The following is a 14,379-nucleotide window of genomic DNA, read 5'->3' as shown; positions in this document are numbered from 1 at the left end:
TTTCGAATTTATAACTGTAAGGACTTGATTTTATTTTCTGATGCATACGAAATAGTTCGAATATATAAAGGTACAAAAGTTTACCGTCATACATAGTCATGACAACCAAAACCTAATACACTTATATACTATGTGTCACTTTACATACGTTCAATTACAGGCATTACTGTATTTGAAATGAATATAAAAGCTTGACTAGTAATCCAATATTATCTACCGATAAATTCATGTTTTTACATTAACTCTTTGAAATTCACGAAAATGTTGAATTCGAATTGTTATGTTGTCAAAGGAAACCTACTTTATCACAATGACTTTGATATCGATTATCTGTTTAATTAAATCTGTAAGGAAAAAGGTGTAACTCAGGTGCGTTCTTCTTTGATGCTGAATTTGAATAAAAGCTAAAGCACTAAGAGTGTTTGTAATGATTTGTGCATAAATTATCAACACGACAGCCAAAAAGCTGTAAAGAACTCCCATGTACATCAAATAAACAAATGTGTATACGTCATTACCTCTCTAGATCTATGAGTCAAAGGACTAGAGCTTATTATTTGTTTTCCTTTTTTTATCTTGTCAACAGCATATGAGTATTTTACTACCATGACCATGTCTATTGTTTCGTTATTTCTAGGTAAAAGTATGACAAAGCCTGTCAAACTGCAAAACACAAATGTTCTTGAAAGACCAAATTTCTAAACAGATATTCAGACAATAATTCATAACGAAGACTTTTTAAAAACATGTATATTTTCCATCCGAAAAAAATAACCAACTTGTGAAGCATGTGATGATATTGAATTGTTCACTAAATCATTTTCAAATAACTGTCCTGATTTAATTTTGCAGGATGAAGTAAACCAGGTATTGACAACTAACGTTTGGCTAGAACAGGTATTTATACATTATTTGGTTATTTGCTACTAGTATCGACTACTTAAACATAAATGACTAATCTTGTTTCAAAACATTATTTCCTAAGTTGTTTTTTTAATTTTAAAAGTGTAAGCTTTGAATAAAATTAAATAAATTAACTTCATGGAAAAATGATTAGATAAAAATGCAAATACAAAAACCGATAAGATTATACTTTGACAAAATGCAATATATTTTCTCTGAATGAATTGATGGTTTATTTATCCATAGGAATGGATTGATGAAAGACTAGTGTGGGACCCCGCTGATTACAATGGTCTAGAAATACTAAGGATGCCATGTGAAAAAATATGGCTGCCAGATATAGTACTGTATAACAGGTGAGAGGCATTAATTGATCATTAGATTGACTGTTGGGAGTCAAACAAATTGGGATCAGTATTTCATGTATATTTTCAAGTGATCGACGAATACAAGTAATTTTTTGAGCACTGATAGGGGGAAGAAATTTCAATTTATCCCATGAAAAACATTCGATTACCTTTCACTGAGATGCGATGTCTTGTATCGAGTTAGAAATATGGCAATTGTTATCACATGGTACGTTGTTATGTGAGTTTGCATTTTCTTTTTGTGGTAGTTCATTGTTTCTGTTGCTTCATTTTGTTTTCTTTAATAGTTGATGTTGTTTCCTAAGTTTTGATTTGTGACTCGGATTTGATTCATTAAAATCGATTCATGACTATTGAATAGCGGTACTATTGTTTTATTTGCTTTGCAAAAGCTCCTTACAAATCCATCAAAAAGATTTAAAAAAGTAGTCTCACAAAAATACTAAACTCCGAGGGAAATTGAAAACGGAAAGTATCTAATCAAATGGCAAAATCAAAAGCTCAAATACATCAAACGAATGGTTAACAACTGTCATAATCTTGACTTGGTACAGGTATTTTCTAATGTAAAATGGTTCAAGTGTTTGATAACCTGCAAATAAAGAATTATTTTGCCTACACATGTATTTCTATTCCAACTGGACGTGGCTTTATAATTCCAAATCATGAAGGGGTTTTATAAACCTATGACTGAACATTGACTTTGAAAATGAAATAAATATATCATATGGATTAAAAAGGGTCGGGTCAGAATAGTCGGCAAATTGAGACTACCATGGTTATAGAAGAGAATCTTGGATATGGAAATAATTGTTGACTTCTTAACGAGTTATTTGAAGTGTTCATACGTACTGAAAGCGTATTATTCTCCCTTCACAAGGCACCAAATGTATGATTCCTGTCCTTATCGCACTTGGAAATTCATATTTATACAATTCACACAGACGAACACATGCCCAGAAATATGATTATTTCGGCTGCAAAAGTAAAACAAAATATAGGCAAAAGGTCCGATGATGAGTAAATTGAATTTTTTTAGGCAAAAACTCATATAAGGATTTTTCTACAAGGTATATTATCAAAATACAAGCATTTAACCACTGTGCTGTATTTTCAGAAAAAAATGCCATATTGACACTTTTTATAACTTAATTCTTTGATGTTAACTTTGCCAAAGTTGGTCGCTTTTGCTATGTAATTTCAGACGAAATTATTAGATTTTAAGTTCAAGGTCGATAAACAACCGTCGCTTAGTGATACTAATGTCTCAAATTCGCCCTGCGGGTCAAGTGATCTAAAACATATACGCAGAAAATAGAGTAATGCCTGTTAATTCAGAAAAAAAACATACGTTTGAAGATAAATCGTTTAACTCTAAAATGACTAGTTGTCTTTGGAACTGTCAGTGTTTCTGATTACGCAAACTTGAATTTCTAGCTTTTACATTGTAGCTGTATAATTTGTCATTCTTGTTTAGTCCAAACGTTTCTTCCAATACCCTTATGCAATAAATTATCCTCTTTATTTGTTCAGAATGACATTATGTAAGGTTTGATAAAAATGTTTTTTTTCATCGGGCAATGATTAATTTTACACGCAAACTTAAAATGAATCAATATATATTTATACAGCTAAAACCTGCAGATGTTTTGTTAGCATACAAGTTTATACATGTAGTAATAAATTGTGCAATCCATACTTTGAATGTTATAGAACTAACAAAACTGTTCCGTTCGTTCGATCGATGAATCTTCGTTATCTTAATTATACTATTTTGATTCAACTTGCGTTCAAAAACGTATAACAAAAACCCTTTTGAATGTCAATTGTTATCCATTCGTTTGATGAGTTTGAACTTTTAATTTTGCCATTTGATTTGGGACTTTCCTTTTTGAATTTTTCTTGGAGTTCAGAATTTGTGTGAGTTTACTTTTTTCGATCAATTAGATATATTCAATAAAACTAATTTACAGATATAAACTCTGGTAAGGGTGTGGAAATTGTGGGTTTCCTGAACTTTGAAATATATTTTCGATTTTGTAAGTTTATACTATTTATAAAATATGCGACTTCAAACATCATGGTATACAGAGATAACTGGTAGATACCCAATTTCAATTCATGCCAAAGTTCGTATGGTACCATTTTCATGTCGTCTTTAACATTGTAAAAAATACTAACTCTTCTTTCTTATACAAGTTTTTTGTTTATTTCTTCGAATAATTATAGATTTGAGTGTTAATTGCTATGTTTGTATATAAAATAAACCCCACATATTAGACAATTGTTTGATTTCAAATACTTGGAATCAGTAAGGTTATTTGTCTGCTGTCTTGATTGTAAATGTGAAGGACTGAAAGACCAGTTTATACAGGAATTTACTGAAAATTTTACACCTTTACAAACATATGTTATAATATATTAAAAAGAAATTTTAAAGAGTAATATTTACAAATCTTCCATTTAAATTTTAGATGTGAAAGTCACTATTTACTAGTTGAGACACGGATATGACATAAGTGTGTCTTTTCTTATGGCTAGGGTGAAATAAAGAAATTGGTGACGAGTATCATTATATTTTGTCGTGTAAATCATAAGATAATAAAAGAAAATAGTTGTTAGAATTTCGAAAGAAAAATTGACACACCTTAAAATTATGTAAACTGTTTTCCTCAAGTAATAAAATAGCATTAGAACACTTCGTCGATACATTGAAACTGTTAATGTGAATGCCTCTTTGTCTGGTTAATGTAAATATGTTCACACATGCACTGTAACTTATAAATACTAATTGTCTTTATAAGTATATTATTAGTTCTTGGTAATAAAAAATCATTCATAAATTCGATTTTCTACGATAAAGAGGAACACAGTATTTTTCTTTTCTGACTTAAGTTAAGTTGTTTGTTCTATTTATTACTAATGTCAAGTCATGATACAAAACTAAATTACACAACCTAATGTGAAAGACAAATACATCCGTCGGATCTGTTACGTATCGCCATCAACATTCTAACAATTTTAATCATCATAATACCGTTTATTTCTCTCTTTGTCATGAACTTCATTTATTTGGATTGAGCAAACTATAATACTTAATATACATATAAGAAGATGAGTAATGATAGCAACTGAGACAACTAGCCTACTATCCAGATATGGACCGATATGAACCAAAAGATAAAATGAGGGCTGATTTAGAAAATTAAATGTAATGATTTATCTATCAAAAACATATTAAGCCTTTGAAAGTTAAATCGAGAAAACAAAAATTAAACAATTGAATAAAGATTTTTCATTTTTTCATCTATTTATTCATTCTTAAACTCCAACAACCTCGTCATCTTATTAACGTTCCAACGATTAATCAATAATATCCGTAATCAGACCTGATCAGCTCTAAATTTTATCATACTTTCAAGCAACTACGTCATAACATAGGATGCCATTTTAAAAATGATACAGAATTGAACATAAGAGACTTATTTGTATTGTTGCATTGTTCAAACAGTTTTACAAATCGTACTGGTTGCAGGACAAGCTTCAGTTTATCAAGTCTAAAAGATTCTGAATGAATCTCAAAAACCAGAATAGAGTCGATGAGGGCTGGTGTGGCTTTACATTAAAAACAAAATTAGCCCAACATCAGCCGATCATTTGACCCAGGGAAAACAGATTGTTTTGTTTTAACAAATATGTGATACTAAGTACACATATCAGGATGACATGAATATGATTTAATACACATGGAAAAATCGTTCTTTAAATGTCGATGAGATACTAGTATGGACATACTGTTCAGTGCATTATTTTAAGATATAAGTGATCTGGGTTTTTGATGAAGTTTATTGATAAATAAATATAATATATATATAACATTCATTTGCCTCTATTTGGCTTCTGGGTCGATCGAGTCAATAAATTCTTTAAAATGTTTTTCTTACAATAGTGTGTTTGAGTTGCTGTCTTACCCATTACCAATTTCAGTTTTACATTTCAGTGCTGACGACTTCACCTCAGGTTACATGCAGAGTAAAGCTATGGTATCGTGTAATGGAACAGTTTTCTGGCCACCGCCTGCAAAATTTAGAAGTTCATGTAAAATTGATATAACATTTTTCCCTTTTGACGATCAAACATGTGTAATGAAATTTGGATCGTGGACTTATGATGGATTTCAGGTTGATTTAACAAACCGTTCAACCTTTGTAGATTTATCTAACTATGTGTACAGCGGAGAATGGGAACTTCTTGATATACGAGTTGTCCGAAATGAAGTATACTACGCATGTTGTCCGGTACCGTATCCGGACGTTACATTTACTATAGTTATACGTCGAAAAACATTATACTATTTATTTAATATAATATTTCCTTGTTTGTGGCTGTCTATACTGAGTTTGTTAGGTTTTTGGTTGCCACCAGATTCAGGAGAGAAAATTACGCTTGGAATAACCGTTCTTTTGGCGTTTTCTGTATTCATGTTACTTATTGCAGAAAATATGCCAGCAACATCTGAGTTTGTTCCATTAATTGGTAAGTTTTAAAAAAAAAATCAAGAGTACATATTTTGTTGAGTATGATCAATTCGGGTTATTTTAACTTTTTATAACAAATTTGCTTTTGACGAGAGTACTCTATTTGAGCTGCACAATAAAAATCACAATAACAAGGAAAATAACGATTTTACTTCTGACAAATAAAGGTTTAAAAATTTGACTTTAAGAACGGGTTTACATAACTATTTACAGTTTTCTTTGAATGAATACACCAAAACAAATAAACAAACAATAAAATTAAAAAAAATGGAAATGGGGATTGTGTCAAAGAGACAACAACCCGACCATAGAAAAAAACACAACAGCAGAAGGTCACTAACAGGTCTTCAATGTAGCGAGATATTCCCGCACCGGAGGCGTCCTTCAGCTTGCCATTTAACAAATATATACTAGTTCAGTGATAATGAACTCCATGCTTCTATATACCTTGAATATACGAATGATGTGGTTTCATAATAATTACGATTTATGAATAAGAGGAGCCCCAAAAAATGTGAATCAATGGTTTCATCCAAGTGCATTTAAGGTAACCTGAGAAATATTAATATAAAGCTTTAATTTAAGCTACAAATGTAATGGACTGATTCATCAGTTATTACATGTTTATCAGGACGTGGATATGTTAAAATACCAGAAATATGATCCTTGTGTTGTACTAATCCGACATGAAGACTTCGATTTTGAATGTCATAGTTAACAAAACAACCACGCCAGCTAGTTTTCGAACCCATCATTCAAACTCTGAGACTACAACGCTTTTCTCTTGCTCCTTAATTCCTAGCCCTTATATAATGAGCAGCAATTATCATTTCTAAGACTCATTTGAATCAATCAGAGGTCGAACCTACGTCCATGTTAACACGAGACCTTTATGGTTTTATCTATAAAACTATCCTGTTTTTTTTAGATGGCGTACATCTAGCCTGTATACATCAACAAAATACAAATAATTAAAATTTGCCACACCTAGATATATGAACTTTTTCCTCACGAGTAGGAAATTTTGAACATAATTCCGTGTATAAAAAGGCCATCTTAAAGCCATTCAAAAACTTAAATGCCTGATATCAAAAAGAATGGTATTATAATTCATCAATCGATAAATAGAACTATTATACACTTTAAAGTATTGTTATAATTTGCATGATTTGAATTGCTTTTTAAATATGATAAACGCGATAATGATTTTTTTGCTATGTTTTCTAAGATCTTCTCCTCCTGGTTCTTGATTTTATAATTACCCTTTGCGTTTGTTTTAATTCAAAATGTATATAAAATATATTCAGCAAGTGAAATCGTAATTTGTTTTCCAATTTCATATTAACTTGCACTAGTATTCATTATACAATTTGTTCAGTAAACATAATGACTGTTAGATAAGTCCTAAATGCTAAAGACGAAATCAACGGAAACACGTTTTAGTTTTAAATAGACCACCCTTGTGCTTTTTAATCGTTTAGGGCTCCTTTCGGGTTTTTTTACATGTCTGGGTCGTATCTAAACATAATAATTTTATGTTTTTGAGTTTTCTTGATCGTATTAAAATATTTTGTTGTTATCTTTTTCACTCATTTCGCTTAATATTATGTTTTCATCATTTCTTCATATTGAAGATTGATTGGACTTAGTTTTTTTTTTATAGTATACGCTAGTTAGCACTGGTATTATAGTACACAGAACTGCAGTCAACACATTTTAATATAATTTCAATTTAAATTAAATCTGATATGGTCTATGTTATATTTTCTTCAAATTTCATTGCTTCATTTCAATATTGTTTTAAACATATTTCAGGAATATATTTGACCTGCACAATGGGAATGACCTCCATGTCTATCATTCTTACAGTGTTTGTTCTTCAGTTACACCATGTTGGACCACACCAAAGACCAGTTCCAAAATGGCTTCGAATAATCTGCTTCAATTTTCTTGGAAAGATTATGTGTTTGCGACCTCCGAGACCGTTGAATGGACTTCATTGTCACTATCCACAAAATGATATTTATCTAGCGCAGTTTTACGAGGACATTACAGGAAATAATTGCAATGGAAGTATTCCTAACTTTCGTAACAATGGTAACTACAGTACTGAGAAGGACGCCAATCATGTTCACGAAAAAATAGCATCGGAAGTAGAAGTTGACAATACACAGGAGCGCATTACAAATCATTTAAAACTTTTAATTGATAAACAAGATTATGAAGATAGACATCAGTGTATAGTGAACGATTGGCGATTCGTTGCTTTAACTATGGATCGAATATTATTTTGGTTATTTTTATCAGCAACAACATTATCATCTATTGCCATTTTAATCATCCAGCCAATGATGAAACCAAAAGTTTAAAGCAACTTACTAATGTCATATTGCCTTTCAGTTCTTCTTTCATATGAATGTTTAGTTGAATATCATCATGATAAGTAACATAATTTCAATATTTCTAACCTTTTAATTGTTTCGTATATCTGTGATATAAGTATAAGTAGTATAAGTTGTAATGAGATAACCATTTAACAGAGGTTCTTTGCGTATGATATATCATAGGTAAAATTTAGTGTTGATGTTAGATATTTGAATTTCCCTACTTGATTAATTTACAACTTGTAGAAAGATGCGTATGTTTCAGTCGCGATTTAATTTTAGTTATTTTATTGATGATTCTGTAAAACGAATGGACTAATTACACATGGCAGATTAAGAAAAGATTAAGGATTATGTACCCTTGTGTAGCTTTAATGCTTTACATATGGACATTTTATAGAAAATCCACAGCCTTTCTCCTTGTTCTATCATATTTGGCAATTTGATGACCGATAGATATAGGATTATTGCATGCAGTGCTAGCATTGATTTACTTAAAATAAGTTTATTAATGTAGTTATCGATTAGAACAAATACAAATATGGACCAAATCAAGTACACCTTTTAGGGTGCGCTCGACTTTAGTGACTCAGCACGAGGTATTTTGGAATTTGCAGGTTATACAGATTTTTTTGCAGAAAATAAACACTAGCACATCATAGAAAAGCAAGTGAGTAATCTATGTTTCAAATTTTATAACAAAAATCTCTGTATTAAAGGCTTTGGATTTTCTATAAAAATCTTGATTTATTTACCACAAAGTACTCTTTTTATATTAAATGCAAGGCAACAGTAAATAATAATGCTTTGCATCAAGTTTCCCCCTAGTATATGTTCAAAATGGCCTGTCTCTTTTATTCATTATATCTGTAGTTTTGATACAATTGGTGTTTGAAAAATTCGTACAACAATGGCTACAGAAGGGTAAATAAAACTTTAAAAAACTTATTAGTGTGCCGATTTCTGCTGTTGTTTTACAGTTAAGAACCAATTTCTGTGAGAATTAAGCAGCAAGCTGGATGCCTCTTTAAACGTATGTCATCATGACCGTAATATTTGTGTTAAATCAAAGCTTTTGGGTAAGATAAAGTCACATTTAGTCAGAACCATTCCTCAAAAGATTATGGTTTCCAATTTAAATTCCTTAATAACGGTAATTAACCATCAAGGTCATATTATTGTAGGTAAAGACAACACTCGCTCCAAACACTTGCAGGATATATTGGCTTAATTTGAGGGAAATTGGACTAAGATAATTGATTTGGCCAATTTAAACTTGTCTGGGTAAACAAAAAGGTTTAAGCTGTTCTTCTTTCAAATGACTACAACAGATGACCCAGCTCATCAAATACCGACGCCACAGAGGAATTTAGACATTAAGATTTTACATAAAATTGATTAAATTCTTTTTACTAACAAATTAGATTTAATGCCATGAGGGAGGCAGGTTGAGTATACTATATTGCAAACCCAAAACTGAGAATTCTATACACTATTGTATTACATTTCTTTTCTCTTAGTTGTCTACAATAACATTTATGAGCCTGAATATGAATGAAGGGTTATTTACTTTTGTGTATACTGACTGCAATGAGTTGAATGAAAACGGAATATGCATCTTGGGTAAAACACATCATTAAATATATTGTTATAAAAGTAGACTCAACTTTTTTTTTTTATTAATGAAGCCAACAGTAGTATACCGCTGTTCAAAAATCATAAATCGGTTGTGAAAAACAAATCCTGGTAATAAACTAAAATCGAGAAAAACAACAGAACAACAGAAACATTGTAGTGCAAAACATCAGACACGAATGCAACAAACACAGAATCTTTTAGATAACAACTACCATATTTCTGACTTGGTATAGGACATTTAACACATTAACTGATATGATGACGATTGATAACTTTTAAATGTCCAGTTGCTAGTCGATTGCATATCCTCCTGTATATTACGGTACAGTCTTCTATATGATATTTGTGACGTTTATCCGATCCTTAGTCATACTAAAGTTTGTACAAATACATAAATGCATCTTTATATTGCAGTATTGAAACATATGATTTTTACTTATGCACCAGCGCACTCGAAAAACTACAGGGAAGCATGCCCCTTTCAATTTATTATTGACTTACATATGAAAAAAGATTTTTTCACAGAATAAAGTTGCCTAGACAATAGTTCTTATTTAGTTATTCGATTAAACAATTTCAACATCTTATTTGAGAAACTGCGAATGAAATAAGATGCAATACGATGTTAGAAGGGGTTATCTGGTTGCCGTCACGACGTTACTTTTACCAAATGAGTATTCCAAAATGATCAGACATCATAGGGAAACAAATGATAGTATAACACGGTAGCTTAGATCTTAACAGCATCTGAAAAACCGGAACAATATTTTAGTAAATCATTTGAGTGTTTTCATATTAATTGACTGTTGTAAATTTAACGCTGTCAGAAAATTTGACTGCTGAGTATTTTTTTATGATCTGTGCAGAGGTCGATTTCGAAAAAAAACCTTACGGCTATGATTGAACGTAGGTATACTGAATTTTTTATGACGATCAATCTTAGTCATAACATTTTTTTTTAAATCTACACCAGGTATAGGTATATTATAACAACTACTGAACAGTGTGAACATCAATTGCACCGATCATGATTGACTACAAGCGAATGGTCCGAACAGTAACAAATTTACCGCAGTGGATACGCCTAAAAATTCACTGAAAAAATGAAAATGACGTTATGAAATTTATTGCTCAGTCTTTTCAGAGCTGTTCATTTTTAATGACCATTAAGACTACAGAATTTTCACTATTGAATGAAGGTACTTAATGTGTCTCATTCTCACTAAAGATGATGCTCATTGACGCGTATCACTTTTCATTTTACGCTGCAAAACTACCTTCAGCTACAGCATGTATTTTTATAAAATCTCGTTGACAAAAAATTATATTCGTATTGTTAGATCTGCTTTTTCAGACGGGAATTATTAACCGAATACCAAAGAAAAAATTATAACGCCGTACCCAAAATAATGAAGATGAAAAGACAACAATTTGTAAATAAAACAAAAGATTAAGCAACAAGTCTTACCCCTCTAAACAAACGAGGGTTGAATGAAAAGAATTGTTCCAGGAAGGCTTACATTATACTTATGCTCCATCTTATGACGACCGGGATTTAATTTTAGATTTTTAGAAAGGTTTACCAAGGCTGCCCTGTCAAGTTAATTTTGTAAGCACAGTTTGGTTCTGTTTACAATGTACCTTCAATGGCAAACTTAAGTTATAATAACTACATTAGCAATAAACGTAATGCATTTTATTTGGTTTGTAACATACTCATAATGACAAACTAAATATCGTGGGATAAAAATAATCAAACTATAAGATTTTCATCTTGACATAATGATTGAACTCATTTTATACAGGTTTTATCATTTATCAAAGAGAAACATAAAAAAGCAATTAGATATCTATGTGTAGTTCAGAAATATCAACATTGCAATACTGTATCAAAATAAAGATGGTTATCGAACAATTAAGAACAAATCATAAATGATAAGTTTTAGTTTGCTTGATGCGTAAATAATGTTGCTTGTAAATGATCACAGAAATATAGGCTATATATTAACGAGAATTTTGACGAAAACATTTTTGTGGATACTCGTAAAAGAAACGTGACAAGATATATCTGGTCAAAAACACATCGGCTGTATACTGTATGTGTTCTTCAACTCGTTAAAGTCACAGCGCGCCTTTGTTGGTTTTCGTTTTGACAGAACCACATCGATTATATTTAGGTTCTTAATCTGGGTCTAGGGTACTACGTCCCTTTTGTTTTCAAGTAAGCACTACATTTTTACCGTTTGATTTTGTTTTGTTGTGAAATGTGCCGTTAATTTTCTCTTTTGAATTGTTTCATATTAATAATGTCGGGCTTTTTACACTGACTGTAAAGATTTGTGACCTTTAGGTGTCATACCACCAATTACTCTCTCAAATTTAGAACGTATGTGAAAGTAGGCCTACTCGGACAAAAAATAGTGCATTTGATGTAATTTTTTAATTAAACTAACCGACAAATTGACAAAAATGAAACTTTTGGTGATAGAGAAAAAAGTAAAAACACAAAAATACTGAACTCCAAGGAAAATTCAAAAAGGAAAATCCAAAGTCAAAAGGTAAAATCAAAAGTCCAAACACATCAAACGAATGGATAACAACTGTCATATTCCTGACTTGGTACAGGTGGATTAATTAATTAGAAATATATTAAGACCATTTTGTGCTAAAATTTACTTGTTTATGTGTTTGCATTCAAAATTGAAGATTAATGCACTCCATAGTATACTAATTTAAGATTTCCAAAAAAACAGGGTTATTTTTAGTGGTACCTTTATTTAGAACACCTTTTCTTTTTTATATGATTTTAAACACCTGTTGAAAATTGGCATGTAGAAAGCTGATACATGTAGGATTCAGGGTATACCTGGTTTCTATGAAGTTAAACTTAAGGTAAAATATTCAGAAAGCTGTAAAAATAGTAAAATTTGGTTGAACAGATAGGGACTTTTAACTGGTGGTATGACAGTTTTGACACCTGTAACAGTTTTGCTGGTGTTACATCTTACATTTCATTTTTGGAAATAATTAATCCCAAGCTGGTGGTTGGGGCCGTCTTTAAACTTGCAGTAAGGTGGTCGTATTATGTTCTTGCTCCATTTTGAAATTCTCAATATGACCTTTAGATGAAGAACAACAATAAATTTCTGGTCTTTTGCATCTAATTTTCTTTCTGCTATGTATGATGGCTACCCAATTTCTTTTTCTATTGTATATTCGTCATTTGCAATCTATTTATACTTAAATCATATGTTCAGCCATTATTAATCAATCTTTGTTTCAGTTTAAACTTTAATTAAATTGTAAAAAACACAATCATACATTAAGATGAATGAAAACTAAATCAATATTATTAGTTACATAGTGTGGTAGTGACCTAATATGACCCTGTATATACCATATTAGGTCACTTGCACACTATATAACGAATTCATCTTACCGACTATCTTTATTTGTTGAATTTAGACTAGAGTTGTCTCATTTGCTATCATAACACATATTCTTATTTCTATATCAAAGTGTTCAAGTGTTCAATTTTAAGAACCTTCTTCAATTGGTCTACACTAAAAAACTCTTGTAAAAGTAACTATTTATTATCAACAATCGGTTATACTTTTAAATATTCCAACAGTGCCAAAGTCGTAACTCCACTACTAACCGTGTATTGAAATAAGCCCCGCCTCCCTACTAATCTAATATTGAATATACACGGTCTTCACGTGGACGCTTTTAACCAATCATATTACTGGAAATGTATAGGAGGTAAGATAATAAACAACGTTGGTACTGAAAACGAAGATTTTAACATATCAGTAGATATATTCATACACATACATAACTTGAAACAAACAAAAAAACAATCATAGACGTACTTTAAAAAAAAAGATTTACTACAACATTTTATTATAAAAATTAAATATTAACTAGTATGTTTCAACAAAATCTTATCTGTCATGAAAATAATAATATTGCTAATTTGGTACAATATAACAAATGCAGTAGATATATGTAATCGAGGACTACTTCACAAGACACATTCTTTCAGTTTATGTATAAGATGCCAAAAAAAACCTTTATACAATGTTATTGCAGGTTAAGACAAGAAATGGATGTCACTTTGAAAGAACATGTAGTATAATAAAAATTACCTGATAATTTTCAAGAAAAGAATATTTAGCGATACGAGTAAAGTGAAAGATATGAACGAATTCTCTTTCTTGATTGTATTTTACATATTTTATGACACTTTTGGGATATAATCTGTCAGTATCCATGATACAAGGATATTTATAACCGTCTTGAATTCAAGTAATTAGAAATTGCCTCTATTTCTAGGAAGTAATGTAGGAATTGTTGCACGTAATATAAATATGGATTCTCCCATTAAGAACACACAACAGATGAATTAATGCACAAGACTTCCATGTCTTGGTTTAGTATCGTAAATGGTTTTCAAAAAGGATTATATAGTAGTACATTCATTTGATTTGGTTTGTCACAAAGTGAGATATTACTGTATCTAGTAAACCGATACTACACATGTTAATT

At 30.7% G+C, this 14,379-nt stretch overlaps 1 protein-coding gene across 1 annotated transcript in view; it reads left to right on the top strand.

Moving 5' to 3' along the window:
* The window catches only part of LOC134714947 (neuronal acetylcholine receptor subunit alpha-10-like), a 37,904-nt gene extending 29,156 nt beyond the window's left edge, over nt 1–8,748 (top strand). Inside the window, exons 2-5 of the mRNA XM_063576677.1 lie at nt 853–897; nt 1,150–1,259; nt 5,272–5,807; nt 7,625–8,748. Of these exons, the coding sequence (XP_063432747.1) occupies nt 853–897; nt 1,150–1,259; nt 5,272–5,807; nt 7,625–8,178 (1,245 nt within the window). The 3' untranslated portion in view covers nt 8,179–8,748. The remainder of the gene's footprint in view (nt 1–852; nt 898–1,149; nt 1,260–5,271; nt 5,808–7,624) is intronic.
* The last annotated feature ends 5,631 nt before the right edge of the window (nt 8,749–14,379 follow it).

This window comes from Mytilus trossulus, chromosome 4, assembly GCF_036588685.1.
Source record: "Mytilus trossulus isolate FHL-02 chromosome 4, PNRI_Mtr1.1.1.hap1, whole genome shotgun sequence".
Classification (NCBI taxonomy): Eukaryota; Metazoa; Mollusca; class Bivalvia; order Mytilida; family Mytilidae; genus Mytilus; species Mytilus trossulus.
This window is presented reverse-complemented; position numbering and strand designations above follow the sequence as displayed.